The sequence below is a fragment of the Solanum lycopersicum genome, chromosome 1, assembly GCF_036512215.1.
Source record: "Solanum lycopersicum chromosome 1, SLM_r2.1".
In the NCBI taxonomy this organism is placed as follows: Eukaryota; Viridiplantae; Streptophyta; class Magnoliopsida; order Solanales; family Solanaceae; genus Solanum; species Solanum lycopersicum.
This window is the reverse complement of record NC_090800.1, coordinates 79,279,892-79,305,030: the sequence shown is the minus strand read 5'-3', so window position 1 is coordinate 79,305,030 and position 25,139 is coordinate 79,279,892. Positions and strand designations below refer to the sequence as shown.

Sequence of the window (25,139 nt, the reverse complement as noted above, 5' to 3'; positions counted from 1 at the left end):
AATATATATTGAAAAGAATAACAGACAAAAATTCATCTGGTTTGAGTTTGTGTAAATTAAATTATAGATTTGCTTTAGTAAAGCGAGTTTTGATTTTTGAATATATATATGTAAATTCATGAACTATAGTTTTGCTTTTCACCCAAAAATAAATTTAATCATGAAACAATATAATAATATATTTGTCGTAATTTCACAAAAAAAATCTACAAATGAAATGTGTTTACATATTTTATTCATATATTTGTGAATACATAGAAAGTATTTTCGTAAAACCTCGATAAACTACATAAAATATATCAAAACAGATTTGGAAAAAAAAAATACAGTAATAAACAAGTCATTTTGAAAATAATGCAAAAAGGAACATTATCAACAAATGGTAACTAAAAAGAGAAAACATGTAATGATAAAGGTGTAGGGGAACAATAATAATAATACCACCAAGGAAAGGAAATTATACACTTCTAATATTTACTTAACATTCTATTCTAATTTTCAATCTCCAAATCCTTCTATCTAGAGTTATATGTCCTTACTCCTCAGTCTTCTACAAAGTATACGTACGACACTTGATAATTTAATCACGTTTTTGCGCCACTTGCTTATGATATTTGATATGTCAAGTCAGCCTAAAACTTTAGAAATCACTAAGAGAATGGTAGAAATAACACAAGAGGATTGCTATGGAGGATTGTATTGTAGAGAACTTTGATTTCTTGCTTGATGAATTTACAATGGATGCTCGCCTCTCTATGAACTACTAACGGCTAATATACGTTTTTACATATTTTTCATTTAGGTCTCTTCTCTAAAACTCTCTGCATGTCTAGAATATTCTAAGGATCTTCTATGCAATTTTACATTTTCCCATGAAAAATCTCCATATTTTTCTACAATTATCCACAAGGATTACTCTTTTACATCAAGGACAATTTCAATAAGCTAGTATACATTTTAACCAGTTCCTCTTTTTTTCAATAATTGTTCTTACCCTTATCATTTACTACTAATTCAAAATCATTTTTCATGTTCATTAAAGACAATACACCAACATTAATATGAATATGCACTTTGTTTACTATTCTTTAAGAGATGCAAAGTTTATTGTGGACGAGTAAAAGTGAACGACGGGAGTATTACATAGCCCTACTCTCACCCTTCCCAGCTATCACATGCCATTTACCAAAATGATTTAGGAGGGACTTTACATTGAAAAGCTTCTTCTGTAGGCTAGAGAAAACAATTTTAAGTCTTGAATATTCTGAGAGATTATGTCAAGAATATTTCCATCTACAGAAACCAAAACAACACATGCAATGCAGATCATTGCATATAAAAATACAGCATATTCTGTCTACATCAATGCCACCACATTGACTAACAAACAACTTCCCACTTTTTTTCCATCATATAAAACCATGTACAAGCAGCCAGCAATAAACTCAACAAGCACATCACACATACTATGAAATGAGAAAACTGGCATTTTTACTAAAGCAAAATAGGGAGAAAAGAAAAGAGAAAGTTTTAAATCTACGGATAGCGTGGCTAAACATCTCACCAAAATGGAAAAAGATTAATGTACAAACGTCTCTCTTCCAGCGACTTAGATCAAAGTATCCAGCAGGCTTTGTGTTTCCTTTTCTGTTTTTTGGTCTTTGGAGGCTGAAGAACTACCTTGATTGCAGTATCAAAAACAGCCTTCACATTCTACATTACAAAGAATATTTTTTTTAATTGGCTTCGGTTCGTATATAATCGTAAAATGAACAAGTTGCATTCATCTAAATTATTTGCTTGTTTGGGAAGTGCACCTAGAATTGGTCATCATGTTTCACGTACTAAATCTTTTTAAGTTCCAATGATACTAAAAGTTTCAAATATTACCTGCTGCGTCTTAGCACTGCACTCAACATAAGCCACTGCGCCTATTTGTTTTTTCAGTTCTTCACCCTGTAGTTTTAAAGAGAAGTAAAAACTCAACAAATTTTGTAATGTGCGAAAGAGTGTTTGAAAATGAAAACTTGACTGAATTTTCCTTTCTACGTCATTTGATAATCTATTGACTTAATTTATCATGTTTTTTTTTTCAAACTTGACATGTCTCACTAACATCCAATGCCTTGACCTTGAAAACACACTTTCTTTAACCTTTACAAAGACTGAGCACAGTCGATCCCCAGATGCTTTCATTCTGAGGTTGAGGTTGTAGGCTCCATGTGTCTGTGTGTACACTTCAGCAATATGCAGAAGAAGCTATGCAGATTGTTTTTAATTTTTCAACCAAAAAAGAAGTTCAAATTATCCCATTTTGGTTCTTGGATGAGCTAGCTCGGAAATGGCTTATTGCCCCTTCTAAAAGAATTCTTGAGCTGGACATTATGATAAAACTATCAAGATTGTATTTAGTCTAAAAGTTCCTTAGCATATTATTAGGACTACTTCATGTTTTCCTTTTCTTTTGGGACATAAATCTTACTTTATGTTCTCCTTTTCATTTTCCTTTCTTTGTAAGAAGGTGGCCCATGCAACACATTTTTGGATAAGCTACATTGAACTTTTGAAAAATTTAATACATATACCTCTTTTTCAAAATATACATACCTGTTCTGTTGAAATTGTACATGCACCAGGATAGTCCCTTATAAATTGCTTGTCCTCTCTTAAATCTGTGTATTTGAACTTCGGTTAGATACAAACTTAGAAATAAAGAGTGATAGATAAGCTCAGTTTCATTCTCTGCATCAACCAGTTCATTGGCCCCATATAATAGAAGATTATATAAAAGTAAACATGTAACATACACTGCTATGTCTTTTTTTTTTCCTTCGCTTAAAAAATACATTGCTGAACAAATTGATTAACTATCCATTGTCAAACAATCACTTGTTAAACACAACAAGATCATGTTACAAGTTTCCGCAGTTCACAATTGTTGGTTTCTATATAGTCTTATCCAAAGAATGGTGAAGTATATGTACCCCAAGAATAAAAGATAGAGAACCTATGTTTGAAGAAGAGTCTTCGTTCGAAGTGTAGGGAGAGTGGGAGTATTGAATCAGTTCGCTCGGCTTTGAACACTAAGTGGTGAGAAAGAACATAAATGAAACTAAAGAAACAAATGAAGCTCAAGTCTATGAGAAGAATATGATCACAGAGCACAACAAACTATTAAACCACCTATAAATTTGTCAGAACTTTCAGCCCCGTGTTAAGCACATATGAGAGAAGGTTCACTCCATTCCCTCATTTATATTTTAGCTAAGGTCCAGGGGATATTCCAAAGGGGGCTTCTGGATTCATCCCTGTGAAATAAGTAAACTCGTGTACAATACAGTGTAGACCGATGTTGTATGTAGGTTTCCCCCTCAAGAAAATGAAAAAACAGTAAGTAGAAGAAAAACTGTAGTGAATATTACCACTACATAATCCATATTTGCAAATAAAATTATAGTTTGTGCAAGCTTTTTTGGTTGATTAAACATTAACAGACTAGTTAAACTCCAGGACTCATTTTAATATACAGTATCTGCCAAATTCACAAGTGTTAAGGGAAATAAAAGGGAAAAAGGCATATATCCTCTCAAGAGCTACTAGTAAAGCATAGGAATCTTAAAATGAAAGAAAACTCACCCAATTTAGTCCCCACTAGAACAATAGGCACTGATGGGGCATAATGTCTTAGCTCAGGAACCCACTTTCCAACATAACAAGAAATAAAAAAAAGTTAAAATGATGTCAGCATTACATGATCAGAGGAGCAAAAGAACAACACAGCCACTGAAACAGCTATTAAAGTTGAAAGATGAGAGGAAAAAAAATACCTTTTTTGATATGTTTTCAAAGCTAGGCCTACTTATGAGAGAGAAAGCAAGCAGGAAGACATCGGCTCCTCGATAACTAAGAGGCCTAAGCCTGTTATAATCCTCTTGACCTGTGAAGAGAGCAATTGAAAACTCACAATTTTATCATGTAGAATGACTTCTTGAAGACGACACGTTTGTTATTTTTCTCATTAGTCATTACTACTAATGTACTAATGGCTCAAATCTGGTCCATTACAGCTTTTTCAATGTCAAAGTTCCATAAGATTTTATCACAAGTATCCATACATTATATGGTTTTCTCATTTCAATTTTTCCCTCAATTTGAGTTTCATTATATGCACATGCCAAGTAATAGGATCACCATGAGGATGACCATTCTGGGATAACTTTTCTAAACACTTAGCCAAAGTGAACAGAAAGCAGACAGTTTACTTGTTAATGCATAACTACTTCAAGCTGAACATAACCTTGATTAAACACTAAAATTTCATCTGACTGCTTCTGATGATGGTCAATGGATTGTTTGAAAAAGAAAGAGTTAAACAATTTTGCCAAAGGCTTACTTTGAGTTCAACATTCACATTTCAATTACCAATTCTGGTTCAAGATTTGCACTAAAGCAAAATCTTAACTGAAGTACAAACATGAAACACCCCCCTTATCTTTCTTTAATAGAAAATAATAATCAGAAACAATACAGCACTTCATATGCAATAAAATCTGTTAACACAAAGAAAACAAGAATGGCAAAGACCAAAGTTAACAACTTTGATGGAAAAAGATGATTTTTACACCAACAAGGAAAAGGGTTTGTCATACCAGCAGTATCCCACAGGCCAAGATTCACAATCTTCCCATCAACATTAACATTGGCACTGAAATTGTCAAAAACAGTTGGCACATAATCCTGAAAAGATAAAAGAGAAAAAATCAAGAAACAAAAATACCCACAAGATTAAAAAAAAAAAAAAAACAGAGATAAAAATTGAATCTTTACATACAGTGGGGAAAGTGTTGCTAGTGTAGGAGATGAGAAGACAAGTTTTTCCAACAGCACCATCTCCAACAGTAACACATTTGATGAACTTTGTTCCAGTTGTTGTAGCATTATTACTAGCACTAGTACTACTATTCATCTCATCAATCAAGAAAATGAAAAGTTACTACTAAAATGAATACAAGATTTTGAGTTTTTTATGAAGCTTGAAATGGAGAAAAATTCAAGAACCCTTTTGAGAAAGTACTCTATTTTAGTGGGACAAAAGGAGGGAACAAGAAAAAGCAAAACAAAGATTTTATAAGAGCCTTTTTTTTGGCAGGAAAGTAATGAATGTAGCTTTATTTTGAGCTGTCAAAGAGGGAAAAAATGTATTTCTTATAAATTGAAATATTGAATTGCTGAAATTATATTTTAAATCATAAAATTTTGAAATTTGAAAAAAGAAATTGTTTTAAGTTTTCACTTTCTTTTTTCAATTTAAATAACGTATTAAAAAAAGCTTTAATTTATATTTATAATCAAACACAAAATTAATTTATGCATTATTATTTAATTTATAATTTTCATGATTAAACCAGACCTATTTCCACGTAATCATGATGATGGGTTTAATCCGGCTCCGGAAATTTGGGGATGGGGCCTGTCTCTTGTAGTCAAATGTTAAATTTTATAAATTCTCTCATTCACAAAATCAATTTGTTTCCCAAACTTTTAATGTTTTGAATAAATAAAAAGTTATTATTACTCGTAATAATTTTTTTTAATATGTTGCTAGTTAGAGTTGTGTTTTTATAGTATGTCTCGTGTCAATCAAATGAAAAATTATTTCTATCTTTTTCCTGCTGAAATCAGTTTATAATCACACAAATAGTTATTGTATGACTTATTTAAGACAATAAGGAGCAATTAACTACGCTAGAGGTCTCAAAATGGGCTGACCCAATCCAACTCTAACGGGCTAGAGAGTTAAATGGGTTGAGGCGGATTGATCCTTTTAATTAAATGACCTATAAAATAGCGAGCCACGGGTTGGGACGGGTTGGCCCTTCAACCAAAAAATGAATAATATTACTCTCTTAGAAAGAGTATCGAATGATGACGTCTATGAACACGACATCAATTCATACAAAAATTTATTTATCAATCGCACACTTCGGTGAATACTTACAAAATTCCATTTATGAATTACACACTTTGGTGAATACTTACAAAAATACATAATAGCCAACGTAAGATTTAGCAGATAGATGTTGATCATTCCATCATTTCTCCCACAAAAAACTAGCTGGTTTAAAAGATTTTCAGCAACACAGGACAACCTAAATACTTAACAAGTCTAAATTTCTAAATATTACATGTCTCATTAATTAATGTTTAACAACTCCGCTTCTACTTTCACCATGGATCACATTTAAATCAACATGTGATATTATTTCCTTAAAAAGTTCATCTTCATTTACAATTCATTATGCAAGATGATATTGCACCATACTTGATTTTTTATTTTTCAAAATATTTATAAAATCTTTACAAATAAAACACTATTAAAAATATTTTAAAAAATTAATAGCTCACGGGCTGACCTCGGAGGCTTGTGGGTTGAACCAACGAGGTCGACGGGCCAAATAGGGCGGGGCAAAAGCCTCGTTCATAAATGAACCAAAAAAATAAAATCTAACCTAACTTATTTCAAGGATTGGATTGGACCGACCTCTCGAACCAAACCTATTTTGACGGCTCTAACTACACTCATAAATTGAAAACAACTTTCAAAAGTTATTAAAGGTGGGATAATTGCAAGAATTTTCACCTCATGTCTCTTTAAGGATTGATATTTAACTTTTGGCCCTAATAAGAAAAGTAGTACAAATATATAGATATCCATTGGACTTGTTGCTCCTTTTTTTCCCCCTTTTCTCCAACTTCTTCATGTATAGAAAATTGAAGACACTCGTCTGGGTTATGCTGGAGTGATAAATATTATTTCATTCATTATTAGAGGTTTTAATACTGAGTCTCTTTGAGTATAAAGTAGTCTTTGTTAGAGAGTGTTTTACCTTATTGAGGGTCTTTCCGATAGATATTTAGATTTAGTTAGATTTCAATATGAGTATCGAATATCAGATGGAATAATTAAAAAAAACTTGAGAAATACTATTGCTAAATTTTGATTATTTAGAAAATATATAGTGAATTTATTCTTTTAAAGTGTAAATTGAATATTACCATAGAAAATTGTTGAATATGAAACTTGAAGTCTCTTAAAATTGATTTGATGCAAAAATTACAATTCATACTGTTTTTCATGTCTAATGTTTATTTTGGCAAACTATTTATAAAATGAGGCCAAAACTTAAAGGATGCTATTTTTGCAAATAGAGGCAGATATCTCTTATTTAGGTCAGTGATATGGACCACAATTCAAACGGGCCAATCTGTTCCTTTCCGGGTCAACTTTCTTTCATAGTCGGTCGGTGGGATTCGACCCGAAGAATAAATAGAGAAAATACCCAATTGAATCCAAAGAAGTTTCAGACCAGAAATTGGAAAAATTAGGGCAAGATGGCAAATTCGAAAATTCAAACACCGGCGTATCCAAGTGCAGCAAAACTTGCTGATTCCGATTGTTATCCTCAATACACTGCTTCGCTCAAATGTAAACTCAACTGCCACTTTGTTCTTCCGATCATATTCTGTTTTTGTTGTATTTGAAATTTTTCTAAAGAGAACAGAAATTATAATCATGATCATTCATTATTTGAATTTTGATATGTAACATATGTTGTAGGATTATATAACTATTTTTATTATCTGGGGATGAAAATTCCTGTGGTTGTTTCGGTTAGATAAGTTATATTCGCAAGAATTTAGTTTGAAAAACATATTTTTTTGTTAATTGAGCACAACTTATTTGTGATGATAATTGCGTAGAGAATTGTCCATAATTTGTTTGATGAATACTTGGTAATCGATCAGTGAGCAATGAAAGTAGCTTGATGTAGCTTTTGTGGAAGGTTTGAAGGACCTTTGAATGTGATTTAGGTTTGCTAATCCAGATTGTTGGAATTCATGGCAATATCAGAGAGCAATTAAGTAGCTTGATAAAGGTTTTGTGGAAGGTTTGAAGGACCTTTGAAAGTATAGCATTTAGGTTTGGTAGTCCAGATTGTTGGAGTTCGTGGCTATATCCATACGCACAAGTCATTGTGCATCAATTTCTTGCAATTATATTTGAGATATCATTGTTATACACATTCGTCGTCTGTAGAATTAGAAAACTGTGGAAAAGGCTTTTCCATCATATCAGATTTATTCAAACACATATTATCTATCCTGTTACGCAGTTGTTTCAGGGAATTGATTAAATTGTGAATACTTGCAGGTTTGGAACAATTTAGCTCAGAGAAGAGCAAATGCCAAGAACATTTCGATGTTTACAAGGAATGCAAGAAAAAGGAGGTATACATGTTAACTATGCTCATCCACATCCACATATTTGTGAATGAGGATTGTAGTAGTATATGTGTTCCGTAAAACAAATTTATGATGAAATTGGTAACGTGAAAGAAAGTGTGAAATGCTTTTACCCCTCTCATATAGAGTTTTGCCCTGTAAATTGGACTTTGAGAGGTTGTTATGTGGCCACTTTGAAGTGGTACTTTTCTTATCTGGGTGTGGAGGAACTTGTAAAAAACTTTCAGACAAGTGACTTTACTGTGTAAATAGTTATGAAAGGGATCAAGTTGTTTAAAGCAAACAAGTTTAGGTGTAGGATTGCTTACTGATTAAGATTCATTTATGTGTTTGTTAAGTCATATACTGTTGACATCGTCACATCGCCCTAAGCAGGGATGTAGTTGTGGGAGAGAAGATATTATTAAGCAATCAATTGTCTATGGTTTTTAGGTGTTTTTGACATTGACATCATAGAATGTCTTTGCCACTTTATGCTTTAAATAATTTTTTAAAAGAATTGCCTTTCTTGCGCCTTCAGATTTTTCGTCTAACCCTTTTTTTTGGGTATTGTTTTTCATGATATATCATTTTACTTCTGATATTTATTTCCATTTTCTGGCATGTTTGCAGAGGGAAGCTCGGCTAGAGCGCAATCGAAGTCGGTCTTTATTCTCATGAGTCATAAGAGATTGAAGTCTATACTGCTATCATTGTGAACTATTTATAAGGCTAATAACACTTTCATGTAACTTATCCCAAGAAGCAACTATAATGCAGATCCTTCATGTTAGAATCAATGTGATCGTGTATGTTGTGGCCTTTTGTTTTTGGTAATAGGTTTATTAATTTGCAATAAATGATGAGGAATCGCATTGAAGATATTTGAATGTTGATTTACAGGGAGTATTGGGGCTATGTTTTTTGATAGTTTTCTCATGCAAATCTTCGTGTTTCTGATCCTTCTTGTAAACGAAGGAGAGTTATAGACACTTCTCATGCTCAGGTGAATTACTTGAAAGTTCTAATGTCAAAGCTATTCATGATCATGACTTGCCATATATACTTTGATATGATTCTTTAATCTTCATCTTGGCACCGATGCTGACTAGCATTCGTTGCATCGTGGCAAGTACTTAAATGAAAGGAACATGTATCCTTGAGTTTTCTGATGGAAGAATAGCATGTTTGCAATATTTATTTACAGCACAAGCAACAACAGTAGTTTCTCTTGCTCCTCTGTTGTGTTGCTCTAGTAGATGGCTTTTGAAAAGTAACGTGACTGAAGAACTACTCATTCAACTTTTCTTAGGTCAATTAAACTTAATAGATTACAATTTACAGGCATCAACAAATATCAAAGAAGAGAAATAATGTCAAACTCTTTGGAGGTACAGATAGATGCCATGCTCAGGTTCTAATACTAATCTAGAAACAGGACTGTGTTGATATCCTGGTGACAACGAAAATGTAAACCTAGACAAAATCATCGATACAATCACCTTCAGTTCAATCATCGCAAAATTTTGTCCCACACAGGTTCTACTCCCTATGCCAAATGGTATATAAGCACTTGGGACTTTGCAAGCCTTTGCAATGCCCTTGGCAAATCTTTCTGGATTGAACTTATAGGCATCTGGTCCCCAGAGTTCAGGCTGCTGATGCAGGATTGGGATTGGAATCTCAATATTAGTCCCTTTTGGGATCTCAATTCTCTTAAAACTTATATCCTGCAATGCTTCTCTCACCACAAACGCTACTGGGGGGTACAAACGTAACGTTTCATGGATGATCATTGTCAGCTGCCAATCGGAATATGCATACATGTTAGAGATCCAGGTATAAAGTATATTTGAAATTCAATTATATGGTATTTAGATTACTTCATACCACTTTCATTTGTCTAAGCATAGAATCATTTGGCAACTTACTACCACACACATCAAGCACCTCAGCACGGGCACGAGCTTGCCATTCTGGATAAGCAGCTAGTAACATCAAACACCATGATGCTGTGAGACCAGTGTTCTCATGGCCAGCAAAGTATATGCTTTTACAATTATCGACAATGAACATTTCAGCAGCAACGTCAGCTGGTAGCCAGTCACCACCATTCTCTTCATAACTCTTAGCAGCATCAAGTATCACTTGCAGAAGGTCTTTCTCATAAGTAGGGCTTCTCTGTGCTCGTACTATCTTCAATATCATTGCTTTAATCTCTTTGTCCAATCTCCATATCTCCCTGTTATGTTTACTTGGAATATGCCTGTCACAATCTGAACATAGTGGGAAAATCATCTATTACCATGAGTTTTTACTTTATTTAATCCTCCTTCCTTTTCCTCCTCTTTGAAACGAGATAAAAAGATCGATATTTCTCACCCTTTTAACCTTACAGAGATAAACATAGTTCTAAAGTAGCAACAATATCCTTTTACCTCAATCCAGGAACTCCAATGGGAACTTTGGACATAACCATTTGAAGAGTTTGAAGTTTTAGGAAGATTTGTTCCCCCTCAGCATAGCTGCTTCCGAAACAAGCTCTTGAGATTATATCTGCTGTCAAACTCTTGAGATCATCGTCCACCTTAACCTCCGATTTTCCTTCTGAATTTCTTGTTCTCTCATCCCATGATTCCATCATTTTACTGGTGGATTCAACCATCAGCTTCACCATCTCCTGCATAATCAACAGCTATTTGACATTCTAGTCTTGCAGTGAAAATCTTAGTTCCGCGACTGCTTGTGATTGTATTACTTAAAACTTAACAAGTGCATAAATATGTGTATGTACCTTAACCTTGTTGAGATAGAATTCAGGGGCAATGATCTTTCTCTGATGAGCCCAGTAAGGTCCATTTGAAGAGAAAATGCCTTGGCCTAGAAGAGGACCATGATCTTTGGATAAGTAAGATGGTTTTCCCTGGTTCAAAGATATCTCTTTCACCATATCTGCATCAGTTACACATAGTATCTGTGTAGTTCCAGATGAGTACATGAATATTGATCCTGCAGTAATTTAAACATAAAAAAAGAACAAACCCCACATAAGCTAAAAGAATTAAAAGTTATTTGTATAATAAATATCAAGATTTGACCATATTCAATTTGCCACTGTTTTATATGTGAAAACACTCTGAAAGGCCATGTATGTTTGTTTTGTTCTAATTCTTGATTGTTGTTTTCTTCTGGGGTTGCCTGTTTCTTGATATTTCCATGGAGAAAAAAAGATGGTGAAGAAGGTCCCTTAATTCCTTGGCTTTGAAGTTTTGATCTTAATTTTCTTGGATGTAGAAGTAAAAAATTGGTGAGATATGCAAAGGACAACACCACAGATCCACATAACACTATCAGTAATTGTTGTGTTTCCATTTTAAAAATTCCTGTAAAACTGTATGTTAGACAGAATCTGATTATGAATAGATAAATAAATATTTGAGTTGAGGGGCTTAAGATTTTATTATTTCTAATTCTCTTTCTATTGAATAAAATATTATGACAAAAAAATGGCAAGGTGTGGTCATTGACATGGTAGATGGATGAAGTAGCTACTTCCACGGCATTGCAAGCCTCTATTTTTGTCCAATATGTAAAGTTCTACTTTCAAGGGACATCTTTTTATATAAAATACGTAACGTTGCTAATAGTTATCAATATGGGCATTTGGTCTAGTGGTATGATTCTCGCTTAGGGTGCGAGAGGTCCCGAGTTCAATTCTCGGAATGCCCCCTATTTCTTTTTTAAAAAAACCAACTTTTTTTTTTAATAATGCTATATAGTTATAATTTGTTTGTTACGATTCGTTTCTATATGATAAAATTTAAAAATATATCAATTATTATATTTATATATTTGCATATAATTTGAAATCATATACAATTGAATCGATTTAAAACATTGTATTTATATATCAAATAATTTTTGCTTTATACAACTCAAAATATACACTGTATTTATTTAAAGCGAGAGAGAAAGACAAAAGAAAACTAGATTAAGGGACAAAAAACAAAAATGAAAAGCGAGATTTCACGAGGAGGAGAGAGAGCCAATAATAAGCTTCAAATCATAATTAACATAAATTATAATTATATTAGCTAGTTAATTAAAATATATTATTTACTCGACCACATAATTTCCCAATTGCTAAGTTCTATTGCTATAACTTTTTTGTTACAAAATTGTTTGACTTAATTAGTTTTGCGAAGGGTATTTTTTGTTCTATAATCATCTTCTCCGTCGAAGAAACAGCGCGACACAGTGAGCAAGAATGTGGAGAAGAGCTCTCTGTAATCTCTCAAAAAGACCCTTTTCTTCACAACCTGAAATACCCACTTTGTATTCCTTTCTCCAGCCTTCAATTTTCTCCTTAAAAACAACTGAATCACCTTCTACAACCCCACCAAAACCCCATGACCAAACCCCTCTAACCTTAACACAAGAACACAAATCTAATCTTGAATCCACTCTTCTAGATTCAATCAGAAGTAACAATACAGATGAAGCATGGAAATCATTCAAGACTCTTTCAAATTACTCTGCTTTCCCAAGTAAGTCACTTACCAATTCAGTAATCATTCATCTGTCATCATTGAATGATACCCTTAACATAAAAAGAGCATTTGCGTCAGTAGTTTTCTTGTTAGAGAAGAAGCAAGAATTGTTAAAGCCTGAAACTGTACATGTACTGTTGAATTCAATGAGGGATGCTAATAGTGCTGCCCCTGCTTTTGCATTGGTGAAGTGTATGTTCAAAAACAGATATTTCATCCCTTTTAATCTGTGGGGTGATGTTCTTGTGGAGATTTGTAGGAAAAATGGTAACTTTGGTGGGTTTTTACAAGTTTTTAATGAGAATTGTAGGCTTGCTATTGATGAGAAGTTGAATTTCTTGAAACCTAGTTTGGAAGCTTGTAATGCTGCTCTAGAATGTTGTTGTCGAGAGATTGAATCGACTACTGACGCGGAGAAAGTGGTGGAGACCATGTCAGTTTTGGGTGTTAGGCCTGACGAATGTAGTTTTGGTTTACTAGCTTACTTGTATGCATTGAAAGGTCTTAAAGAGAAAATAGCTGAGTTAGAAGGTTTGATTAGCGGATTTGGTTTCCCGGATAAAGGGGTTTTTCTTAGTAATTTGATTAGCGGATTTGTAAAGTGTGGTAATTTGGCGTCTGTTTCAGCAACTATTCTTCAAGGTGTAAGAGAAACATGTGGACAAGGATTATGTTTTGAAGAAAGAACTTATAGTGAAGTAGTAAGTGGGTTTCTTCAAAATGGGAGCATAAAAGATTTAGCTATGTTGATCAGTGAAACTCAGACCTTGGAATCTCCATCTGTGATTGTTGAGAGATCCGTTGGATATGGCATCATAAATGCTTGCGTTAATCTTGGGTTATTGGACAAGGCACACACGATATTTGATGAAATGAATGCTCAAGGTGCTGCTTTAGGTCTTGGAGTCTACCTTCCAATACTGAAAGCATATAGGAAAGAGCAAAGAACCGCTGAAGCTGCTCAACTGGTGACAGACATAAGCGGTTTAGGTCTCCAGTTGGATGTTGCTACCTATGATGCTCTAATTGAAGCTTCAATGTCATGTCAAGATTTTCAGTCTGCATTTTCTATGTTTAGGGACATGAGAGAAGCAAGAATACCCGACTTGCAAGGGAGTTACTTGACAATCATGACCGGTTTAACAGAAAGTCATCGACCTGAGCTCATGGCAGCTTTCTTGGATGAGATCGTTGAGGATCCTAGAATTGAAATCGGAACGCATGATTGGAACTCCATCATCCATGCCTTCTGCAAGGCTGGACGGCTAGAAGATGCAAGGAGGACTTTCAGGAGAATGACCTTCCTTCAGTTTGAACCAAATGAGCAGACATATCTTTCTCTAATAAATGGAAATGTGACCGTGGAGAAGTATTTCAATGTTATGATGCTGTGGAATGAAGTCAAAAGGAAGGTTTCTGCGGAAGGGGAGACAAAGTTAAAACTAGATAGTAGCCTGGTTGACGCATTTCTGTATGCATTGGTCAAAGGGGGCTTCTTTGATGCAGTAATGCAAGTTGTGGAGAAATCTCAAGAGATGAAAATTTTTGTTGATAAATGGAGATATAAACAAGCATTCATGGAGAAACATAAGAAGCTCAGAGTTTCAAAGTTAAGAAGGAAAAATCGCGGTAAAATGGAGGCACTTATTGCTTTCAAAAATTGGGCGGGTTTGAGTGCTTGATGGGTCTCATATCTGTCGCTTGCCTATTTTGCTTGATCTGAATGCTGTATGGAGCATCTTGCGACTGGGTCCTAAAATACTCAATTTAACATCAAAGGCTAACTGGATTTTAGGCTTTCGATGCTGCCACAACAAGTGCCAAATTGTTTTTCAGGAAGCTCGCGCGGTAAGTATAAGCTGCAGAGCCTCTATCATGTGAGACATATCAAAGATGTATTATGCTTGCTAAACCTTATGGAATAGTGTGATTGATTCTTCCAAGAAGCAGGATTATGCTCTGGATAAAACAGTCTCATTGAGCTAAATGCTACAGAAGCACTCCAAAGACCACTATTCCTATCTGGCTATGATCTGCATACTCTAGAAGGTTCTATATCATGAAGCCTTCCTTCTTATTTGTAACACACTTGTATAAGATTATTCCTTTAGCGGGAGAAATTGGCATCATGAGACCAGAAGCAGTGAAAGAAAGTACCACGGTGCTTGTAGAAAATCTCAAAGAGTGTTTTGTTGTTCAACTCTTGAATAGGTGATGAGGAGCTTATTTTTCCTGTATAAATTGTAAGAGTTTCTCCCTCTCCCTCTAGCGCAGTTAGATGTTACAAGTCCTTTTTTATTAATAAAAGGTCATGTTGTTTTTTGTCTTTTTCTTGTCTGCTATTAAAATTGTTTGATGATATGGATGCCCTTACATTAAGTAGCTTTCTTTGGGTTCCAAGAGAGGAAGCATAGGATCAATTATGTACGATGGGTATTGAACATGCTTGTTCTGTAGTTGCATTGGTTGTTGCTCGACTTGTATTAACAAGGGAAAATTACCGGAATTCAACTTTTGGTTCTTCGGTTAACATGATTGTTGAGAGCTGTTATGGATTTCTCTGTGTTCGTTTCACATAGGGATGTAGGTAGAAATAGTTATGGTTCATCTTCAATCAAGTTATGTTGTTTTCTATGATGTAATTTTGGTGCTTGAACAACCGTCTTTTTGTAGAAATTATTTTAGCTACTATATAACTGAGTAATGGTATTTAAAAGTTTTGAGCTGCCTCTTCAAAAGAGTCTGACATTTGATTTCTACCTTGGCTTGGAACTAGGAAGAACTATTTTGAAGAGGAACTTATTAAATAGAAACTGTTTAGAGCCTTGGCTTTAGAAGTGCATTTAACCCAAGAATTAACGTAGCAACATGTCACATTACTTGGTTATAACTTTATAATACTTTCTGGTAATCATCCTGTTGTCTTAAATGTAATCTTAATAACACTCCGTTGAGCAGTTAATAAGGTGTACAGTTGTCGACTAGTGATTAGTTGATAGTTAGCTAAGTTAGTTAACAGTAGAAGTCAGTGGGAATTATTTAGAAAAGTTGTTAGGCAGTTAGCTGATTCCTTTTGTATATATAGAGGCAAGTTCATTGTGATTAGCTAAGTATTCAGATAAATGTTCATCAAGTGATTTTCATAGTTGAGATCAAAACAGTTTTCTCTTCACTGTTGGTGAATATTTCTGATTCATTTGTTCAATTGCTGTTCTTCTCACCCTGATCATCCAATAAATTTATATTCTTAGGGTAGGGTGAGGGAAAATTACAAGTTGTTTTAAGTTTATACAAATTTGCATAAAGGAAGAAGCTTTTAACATATTGGAGTACTAGATTCTATACTAATGTCAAGGGAGAGGAAGATATTTCTTTTGTCATGCTCAAGTTCTCACTGACAGATCTGTTGATTAGTAGAGCGATAACTGTATATGAATCGTAATTCACTCCAGATGATTCATAGGGCTTGTTTTATCTGAATTTTAGTGGCATACTCTGGGAATTTGTAGAAGCAAAGTCTCAGCCTACTATTGCTATTTGTCTTGTGAGTGAGTTCGAGTTTAGGAGTACAAAAAGTTCATTGGAAGAAAGATGAGTGTGCTGAACTCTATAGAATACAACTTGCTACTGCTCTTTACTTATATCTATTTCCTTCTTGATAAGCTGTGTGCTTAAGATTTTAGAGATGCCTATTCTGTTAGCATTGCAATTTTCTCGGAAACAGTCTTGAAAACCAGTTTTTCTTATGCAGCATATATATTGTTGTAATGAGCCAAGGGTGTATCGGGAAAAACCTCTCTACCCTACAAAGTTAGAGGTAAGGTCTCGTACATCCTTCCCTCCGTGGTCGTTACTCGTGGGATTACACTACATATGTTGTTGGTGTTTATATATAACAGTCCAATAGTATGATTCTACATCATTATCCAAATGCAGTTCACTGAATCCACATTCATAGGTGTTGAGTGTTGACACAAATCTTGATTTTATTTTGATAAGAGTCCATATACTGTATATAAAGAAGAACACAAATTTCAATCTCTAAAGTTATTTCCCAAGAGTTTTTGTTCTGTCCTTCTCATAAGATTTTTTGCTCTATTGCAAGAATGAGTACACACATGTGATACTGCAGGGAAGAGACACTAATGATGACACCAAATAGACTCCAGTTGGGTTGTCAGATTCTCCCACTTGTTCTCTTTCACACCTTACTTACTATCTATACTTGCTTTTCGTGGAATCTTACTCCAGTTCGATACTTTTATTGAAATTTGACTAAATTTAAATTCGTATTGAGAAGTTGACATTGCATGATAAATCCTTCTCTGGCAAAGGTGATTTCTTGCCCAGTAGGCTTCATCCTGAGACCTATGGTTTCGAGAAAAAAAAATACTTATCACTCTATTATAATCTTTTTTTTTAGATGATAGAGTTGCTCGGATGGTAAACACTCTTCACTACCAGTCTGAAGGTTGCGAGTTCGAGTCACCAAGAAAGCAAAAGGAATGGGAGCTAGAGTAAAAAGAATTCCTTATTTTCATAAAATTGTTGATTGATTTGAGTTTATGTTTTATATACGAACAATTTAAAGATATTTACATAATTTAATACAACACTTAAATATCAGTTGCATGATAAAAATAGTAACTAGTCTATAATAGTATAAAAGAATTTGATAAGCTAAGGATCCATGCTTTCTCATATCTTTGTCTGTACTATATGTGGTTGTGGGTCTAATTTTATAGCAAACCCACTAGCAATTTTTGTTTTATTTGATATCTAATATTTGTGTTGAAGTCTGATTAATCTAGATTTGTTTTACGTAGAGCCTCATTCGAGGAGAAAAGACTCAAGATCTCTAATTAAAAAAAAATAACTTCATCCACAACACTACATCCTTTAAAAAAAAATTATGATGTGTTTCAATACTTAATAGGCCATTCTCCATGATCGATTTCAAATTTCAATACAAATCTTCTAGAAAACAACAAGTAGAATTTAAGATTTCGAATCAAGAATTTCAATTATTTTTTAAAAATGTAAATTTGATCTATAATTTAATTTTTTTAAGAAATCATGCTCGGTATAAATAATAGCTAGTTATCAATGATAATAGCATATAATTGCAAACTATATTTATAAAAATGAATATAGGGATACACAATTTATTTATACGGTGCTTTAGAATATCCTGCATGCTTATAAACTATGATTTGTTCATTTGATAAGAAATAAGAACGGACCTTTTTACATAATTATTTTTTTACGAATTATAAAAATTTTATGTTTGTAAAAAAAGGACAAACTTAATTTTTATTTAAAAAAAAAAAAAGTTTGTAAGCAAGACATGGAGCTGTACAGAAGAGAGTTTTTTTTTTCTCTTCTTTTTTAAGAAAAGGGAAGATCAAAATGGATATTTGTGGTAAGCAATATATTTCTAAATCTTAACGTTTTCTTTAAGAAAAAATGTGGTAAATATAAAAACAAATAAATTAAGTAAGAATAACCAATTTTAGTATTTTCCTAACCAACAATTCATCTATTTTTTTTATATTTAATTTCAATAATTAGCCTGTTTGTTACCCACATTGAAAGCAACACATAACACATCTTTCCACTTGCTTGATATGAGTACAATTTAACTAATTTATGAATTATAATTCTACATAAAATTAAAAGTTTTTTTTTAATCAAAATAAAAAGTGAAAGAGAAAAGAATTAACTAATCCAAATTCGTATAAAAGAATTCACAGAATAATATATATATATATATATATATATATATATATATATATATATATATATATATATATATATATATATATCAAAAATAATTTTATTCCCATAATTCAATTGCAAAACCTTTAAATTATTCTAAAAATACTTTTGATAAATAAAATGGTTACACAATTTTTTTTCCACAAAAATTTAAATCTTTACAACTCTAATGTGTACACATTCCAACTTGAGCACTTACAAAGTTGTCCTACATTTAGTATATTATAATATATATTTTTTAGTAAAGGAGAATATTACTATATCCGTTTTATAAAGAATGATTTAGTTTAATTTGATATGGAGTTTAAAAAAATAAAAAAGACTTTTCATTATATGATTCTAAATTAAAGTAATGTTAAATGTACAATTGCCTTTAATCTTGTGACCTTAAACATGTTGCGTGAAAAATTATTAAAAAAAATTATTTTTTTTTGAAACAAACTAAAAAGAAAGGAAGTTATTTTTTTTTAAACGGGAGAGTAATTAACATTTGAGTCGATTTATACGAGAAAGCTTTTGTATCAAGCTTCTTTAGTAAATATATTATCAAAAAGTATTTATTTTTAAAGTACATTTTACTGAATTATGAAATTTGAAAATATAATTTAATTAATAAAGTGAAAGGTTAGATAATAATAAGTTAATAAAATAAAAAAAATGTAACATAAGGGAAATCGAAAAAAAAAAATTGAAGAAAGAGAAAAAGACGAAGTACAGAGGAGCTTCTCTTCTGTCATCTCTCTCAAATGTCGATGAAACCCTAGTTATCTCCGTCTGTTCAACTCTCTTTTCACATACACAGTTTCTCCTTTTATATATCTCCGTTTCTATGGAGTTTTGAGCTTGATACAGGTAGAACTGATAGGTTTGTAGATATATATATTGTATACGTATAGGTTTGGTTGAAGGAGAGAGAGAGAGAAATGTATAGGGATCGAGGTGGCGGTGGTGGTAGTTCATCGAGGTCGGAGATCGTCGGTGGGACGTTGGATCGAAAACGAATTAATGATGCGTTGGATAAGCACTTGGAAAAATCTGCACCTTCCACATCTAGAGCCTTGAAGGACAAGGCGGTTCCGTCTACCTCCGTAGGTGCCGGAAAATTGCATCAGCAACATGTTGATCATCGAGACACCCGCTCTTCTTCTAGTCTTGCTACGAAGAATAAATGCTCAGATGGTTAGACTTTTTTTTTTTTTTTGTGTTGGGAAAAAAGGATTCCCCTGATTTCCTGTATAACGATTTAGTTGATATTTGAATGCGTTTTATTTGCTGTTGTTGGGTAAGATTGTAGTTGAAAATGGTTGATTATTCATTTCCCTCATGTAGTGGAATGTGGATCCGGGAGATGCTGCTTTAGCCTTAACATGTAGTCTCTGACGTTGTGTAGTGTCCGTCTTTGTGAATTTATTCTAGTGAAGAGCTAGAAAGATTGTTATTAGGCCATAAGTTTGATTTGTATTGAGGGAGAGGATTGGCTCAACAAAATTGCTCCTGTGTATGAAACATGAAAAAACCTCTTTGAAGAAATGCAAGGAGAAGGGTATACCTACATGTGTCTAATATCGCTCTAGCTGCATAGTTTGGCGGGGAGCATTTCATGCCGGAATAAGTTTTATGTGGTAATTTGGTCTCTTGCCTTGTAGCTGTGGATAGCTTGAGAAGATGAGGATATTTGATAATGTCAAATTTTTCAATTTTGAGTTTAAATTCTTCTGTGGGGTGTAGGAAAAAAGCCGGTAATGATAAAATTTTGTTTGAGTAAATTGAGAAGTTGTTTTACGACCCTCAAAATCCTTTACTATGTTTAGGGGCTTCTTTGGAGCATTTTCAGTTATCTTAGAGCTGGTGGTGCTTTTTGTTTCCAATAAGATCTGACTACTTGTCTGAATGCAATAGATTATGCTTGTCTGCAAAGAGCAGCGTGGAATGGGACCAGAAAAAAGATTATCAAGTTTCAAAGAGAATGGATGGACTAGTTGTGATCATCTTCTCATTATGCGAGGTTCTTAGCGCGCCATCTCAAATTTGTTCTAGCTAATCTTTGAATTCTTTTTTGGGTGAATGAAAAGTTCACAGCGAATATTCCTGGTGTTTCCCATTCCTATTAATGGCTTATGATGTTTTGTGCTGTCCAGTGAGAAGCTCAGACTTGTTTACTGGGCTCCATGAGTACATGGAGCACTTTACTCATAGTTGCATCTTAATGATTTGTTGCCTTTAGTTTTAGTTTTCAATTTCAAGAAGTGTTAGTGGAGTTACAGCTGGTGGTAGAGACGTAGAGGTTGTTGATGTATTTGGTTGCAACGACTTTTGGACTTAGTTTTTTTCCACTTTACTACAACTCTTTTGACATCGTCATTTAAGTACAATTTATGTTGGTTTGTCATTTTGTCAAGTTTCCTTTTGACAAATGGTTCATGGTATTGGATTTTGACGATCTGTAAACTTGTTTTTCTGCATGCTAAGTAGACATAAATTCTTGATTTTGTCTCTTTTAGCGAACTAAATATGATAGTATACACATTATTTTGTCTTTTGCAGATGAATCTGAAACAGACAGTGAAGAGTCTGATGTTAGTGGTTCTGATGGGGAAGATACATCATGGATTTCTTGGTTTTGTAACCTGCGTGGAAATGAGTTCTTCTGTGAAGTTGATGATGAATACATTCAAGATGATTTTAATCTATGTGGATTGAGCAGTCAAGTGCCATACTATGACTATGCACTTGACCTGATCCTTGATGTTGAATCCTCTCATGGTAAGTATGTTTGCTTGTTTATAGTACTTCTTATAGTGCCATGAATTACAAGGAAACTTCTTTTTGGTTTTACTATTTCAACCAAAGGATGTGGTATCTGAACTTCTGTGAAAAAAGGAAGGTGAAACTACAAGTTCTGCTAGTTTTGTTTTCTTTTTTGGCATGTGGAACTCATCCTTCTTCAACAATCTAGATGATGTTGATTCTTATGTTAAGGAAACATGTAAATGTCAGCTGTTCGTGACTCCTTTTTTTTTTTTTTTAAATAATCAATTCTGGGAGAAGAAACTGGATGTTTTCTTGCAGCCAAAGGTGCAACATAGCAGAAGATTAAATGAGATCAAAACCATGGGAGATCAGAGTTCAAATATCAGTAAAGACTAAAACATTAGGCGATTTCTTTCCTCGTGTCTTAGTTTCGGTTGGCAAAGTTTTCTGATAGCAAGTGCTCAACCTCTTGTTTCCAAGTACCTTCTCTATGCCAGCTTAGTTGGAAATCCTTAGGGGTCGTTTGGTGTGAAGGATAACTTCGAATAGTCTTGGGATTAAATTTTAGTGCCACTTAATGTGTTGTTTGGTTGACAAGTTCGGGATAACTTATCCCGGGATTAATAATTAGTACCGGATAAGTTATCCCTTTCCTTGGGTGGTATAGTAATTCTTGGATAAAATGACTAAATTACTAAAATATCCCGCTTTTTATACATTACTTTTCACATTCATGGAGGGTATTTTTGTAAATATACATGTTCTTAAGATTTATTATTTTGAATACAACAAACCAAACACGCATTAAAAAATTATCTTAGCATAACTTATCCCATCATAACTAATCTCCTCATAACTTATCCCATCATAACTAATCCCATCATAACATGAATCCAAACCAAACGACTCCTTAGTGGCTTGTGCATTGTCCAGTTGACACTCCATATAAAATCTGCATTTACCACTAGAATAAACTGCTGTTTGTTTGTAAAAAACTGTGTTTTAACAGTAGCTGCTGTTCTTTGTCGTAAAATACTGACTTTTAGCTACTGAAAAACTGAGTGAATCCTTCCTCAAACCTCCTACAACACCCGTCCAAACCCAAGTCTGAATCTTTGTTGGAATTGTGGGCCTCGGCCAATTCTTCACGGCTTCAATCTACCTTGATACTTTTGTTGGAAACTACTAGGACCAGAAATGCTCCAGAGTCCAACCAGAACTCACAGTTAGAAAACTTTGCATACAACTTGTGTTGTTGACACTTTCCCTACATTGTATGTCTTTTTCTTGGGGAGGGAGATGATGGAATAGTCATGTAGTTGTTTTATTTTGTTGTGATTTTCCACAAATTATAGTGCCTTGAAAAAATGATGCGAAAATTGATACCCCTGAATTAACTCTTTTACACGAGTTTAAATGGACACGGAATCTGTTTTAGGCGATAAATTCGAATTCATGCTTCTTTCCCCCCTGCTTTTACAATATTGTTGTTGTTCTCCTTTGAAAATAAGTACCAGTTTGCCTTTTTCATGTAGATATCGTCTATTTTATTGCACTGAATATATAGCAAGCTCTCAAAATGGATAGCTCGTCCTTTTCATAAATGGAGAATGTCAACTTTGTAACTATTTCCTGCTTTGACTAGGTGATATGTTCACCGAGGAGCAGAATGAATTGGTTGAGTCAGCGGCAGAGATGTTGTATGGTTTGATCCATGTCCGGTACATTTTGACTAGCAAGGGAATGGCTGCAATGGTGATCTCTTATGCTTAGCTTTCTCTTCTTTTTTTTTCTGAATTGGTAACATGTTTATATATATATATATATATGTATGTATGTATGTATGTATGTATTAGATCTGCAAACCAGTGCTTTGTACAATTACAAAATCCAACTATGCATAGGACTACAGCTTCACGAGGAGGAGCCTATCTGCTTTTGTGTTGTCTACTTTCATTTTTTCAATTCACTTCTCATGGTGTAAATTCTGGGAAACCCTTTTTCAGTCAGAGAAGTACAAGAACTACGACTTCGGGAGATGTCCACGAGTTTATTGCTGTGGACAGCCTTGCCTTCCAGTTGGTCAGTCCGATATTCCACGTTCAAGTACAGTAAAAATATACTGTCCTAGATGTGAGGATATCTATTATCCCCGATCAAAGTACCAAGGCAGTATCCTTTATTGCTATTACTTTTTGAAGTTCCTCTTTTTAATATACGTCTCCTCTCGTCATTTATGTATTTCTTTTGTTTACACTGAAGCTTTTCACAATTATGCCAAGTGGTTGAGCTGTGTATTTTTGTTCCCAAGTTTTCTGCTATTGTGATTCTGCTTGTTCTTCAATTTTAACTTGCATGGAACTTGAGCACACACTTTTCTGTGGTAGTTTGCTCATTCATCTAGAATATTAGTCGTTACTTTGCCATGTTTTGAGCATTTCTATACCTCTATTATGATTTCTTTAACGGCCCAAGATATCGATGGAGCTTACTTTGGAACAACATTTCCACACCTCTATTTGATGACTTACGCACACCTCAAGCCACAAAAACCAACACAAAATTATGTCCCAAGGATATTCGGTTTCAAGCTCCACAAAACTTGACAGTGAAGTCCTTTGTGATATCGTGAAGATGTTAGTTTTCTGCCATTAATGCTTCTTACCTGGCTATAGTGTACAAGGCATCGTGGTAGAGCCCAGGTAATAATGGGAGGAGTTCTATATATGGGAAAGCTTGATTCAATTGATCAAGAAAGCAACTCTGGTGAATCTGTCAAGTGTAATTCGTCTCTGAAATTTCATCATGAAATACATCGAGCATCTGTAAGCTTATTTCTTTTCTAGGTAGCTAGAGATTTGGATTTATTCCTCATGTAGTTCTTTGGTATCTGTTTGCCCTTTTCTCTTGGTGCTTCAGTACTGAATGCTGCCATTTTCCAGCAGAGGCACTAATCTGGAGGTTAGGTTAGGCTACATTAAGGTTTTGTTGGACAATTTCCAGATGTTACATCGCATTACAGTACTAAAGTCTATTCTAATTTGATATAATGACGATAAAAAAAATAGAGTTGTTATCGATGACTCTAGAGGCATGTCCATCAGTTTTGTTACCTGATGTTGTAATGTGTTTTTACGTTGAAAGCAATATTTGTACTTCTCACTTTGCCCTTTATGCTAATATACTACTTGGTAGGTTAGTATTCTTTGTTATATGCAGTGAGTAAAACATTATGATTAACTCCTAATTGTTGTAGTTATTTTGATAATTATACAGTTTAATCTCAGTTTGGGGAAACATCCAAGCAACGACTAGCTATATACGAAAATTTTTATTTCTTATCAAATTTATTTATCAACCAAGTCGATCAATAAATGACACGATGTAATAATATTGACTCATATCATATTATGCGAAAGGATTACATTAAGGATTATACTACTTATGTTCAATATTATTTTTTTTATTGAATTAAAATTTAATCAATAAATGTTGTGGTTTTTTTTAAAGAATAGCTTAGTAAGATTGTATAAAAAATAAGACAGTTTTAGTAGTTTTATAACTTATGAGCTTTTTATGTTCGTAAGAAAACATACAACATAAAAAAGTCCAAATTACATAAAATATTTATTTCGTCTTATGATTTCATATCATAGGATTAAATTGACTTTTTAATTTTTAATATAAATATCTAATTTCTACATATTTAAAAATTATATAAAAAAATATCATAATTAACCATTTAAAATATCTAACAGGAAATTATAAAAAAAAAGT

General features: G+C 33.5%; 5 protein-coding genes and 1 non-coding gene across 10 annotated transcripts; 4 read left to right on the top strand and 2 right to left on the bottom strand.

Annotated features, from left to right (window-relative positions):
- Positions 1–1,262: 1,262 nt before the first annotated feature.
- On the bottom strand, positions 1,263–5,110 carry LOC101251031 (rac-like GTP-binding protein 5). Its single transcript, XM_004229677.5, has 7 exons — positions 4,832–5,110; positions 4,650–4,737; positions 3,828–3,937; positions 3,637–3,700; positions 2,608–2,672; positions 1,891–1,956; positions 1,263–1,713 (listed from the first exon to the last, which is right to left on the bottom strand). Exons 1-7 carry the CDS (start codon positions 4,964–4,966, stop codon positions 1,615–1,617), a joined length of 627 nt encoding a protein of 208 aa, XP_004229725.1. The 5' UTR covers positions 4,967–5,110; the 3' UTR covers positions 1,263–1,614.
- A 2,219-nt stretch (positions 5,111–7,329) lies between these two features.
- Positions 7,330–9,189, top strand: LOC101250734 (cytochrome c oxidase-assembly factor COX23, mitochondrial). Its single transcript, XM_004229676.5, has 3 exons — positions 7,330–7,486; positions 8,213–8,289; positions 8,917–9,189. Exons 1-3 carry the CDS (start codon positions 7,393–7,395, stop codon positions 8,962–8,964), a joined length of 219 nt encoding a protein of 72 aa, XP_004229724.1. The 5' UTR covers positions 7,330–7,392; the 3' UTR covers positions 8,965–9,189.
- A 385-nt stretch (positions 9,190–9,574) lies between these two features.
- LOC101250444 (cytochrome P450 714C2) lies at positions 9,575–11,838 on the bottom strand. 2 transcript variants are annotated; one of them, XM_004229675.5, is made up of 5 exons: positions 11,382–11,838; positions 11,078–11,292; positions 10,722–10,963; positions 10,174–10,549; positions 9,575–10,085 (listed from the first exon to the last, which is right to left on the bottom strand). In XM_004229675.5, exons 1-5 carry the CDS (start codon positions 11,653–11,655, stop codon positions 9,660–9,662), a joined length of 1,533 nt encoding a protein of 510 aa, XP_004229723.1. In that variant the 5' UTR covers positions 11,656–11,838; the 3' UTR covers positions 9,575–9,659. The 2 variants fall into 2 exon arrangements, with proteins under 2 accessions (XP_004229723.1, XP_069143104.1); XM_069287003.1 differs by having other exon boundaries at positions 10,215–10,549.
- Positions 11,839–11,940: 102 nt separating this feature from the next.
- On the top strand, positions 11,941–12,012 carry TRNAP-AGG (transfer RNA proline (anticodon AGG)). Its single transcript has one exon. It is a non-coding gene; the product is annotated as a tRNA-Pro (tRNA).
- A 405-nt stretch (positions 12,013–12,417) lies between these two features.
- Positions 12,418–17,474, top strand: LOC101250156 (pentatricopeptide repeat-containing protein At1g69290-like). 2 transcript variants are annotated; one of them, XM_010326827.4, is made up of 3 exons: positions 12,418–15,076; positions 16,585–16,650; positions 17,257–17,474. In XM_010326827.4, exon 1 carries the CDS (start codon positions 12,551–12,553, stop codon positions 14,513–14,515), a length of 1,965 nt encoding a protein of 654 aa, XP_010325129.1. In that variant the 5' UTR covers positions 12,418–12,550; the 3' UTR covers positions 14,516–15,076; positions 16,585–16,650; positions 17,257–17,474. The 2 variants fall into 2 exon arrangements, with proteins under 2 accessions (XP_010325129.1, XP_025887301.1); XM_026031516.2 differs by lacking the exon at positions 16,585–16,650.
- A 1,670-nt stretch (positions 17,475–19,144) lies between these two features.
- Positions 19,145–24,574, top strand: LOC101249856 (putative casein kinase II subunit beta-4). Of its 3 annotated transcripts, none has more exons than XM_010326821.4 (6): positions 19,257–19,790; positions 20,511–20,616; positions 21,156–21,374; positions 23,008–23,117; positions 23,369–23,534; positions 23,838–24,574. In XM_010326821.4, the coding sequence occupies exons 1-6, from the start codon at positions 19,728–19,730 to the stop codon at positions 23,966–23,968; spliced, it is 795 nt and encodes a 264-aa protein (XP_010325123.1). In that variant the 5' UTR covers positions 19,257–19,727; the 3' UTR covers positions 23,969–24,574. The 3 variants fall into 3 exon arrangements, with proteins under 3 accessions (XP_004229721.1, XP_010325123.1, XP_069143097.1); XM_069286996.1 differs by having other exon boundaries at positions 19,293–20,233; XM_004229673.5 differs by lacking the exon at positions 20,511–20,616 and having other exon boundaries at positions 19,145–19,790.
- The last annotated feature ends 565 nt before the right edge of the window (positions 24,575–25,139 follow it).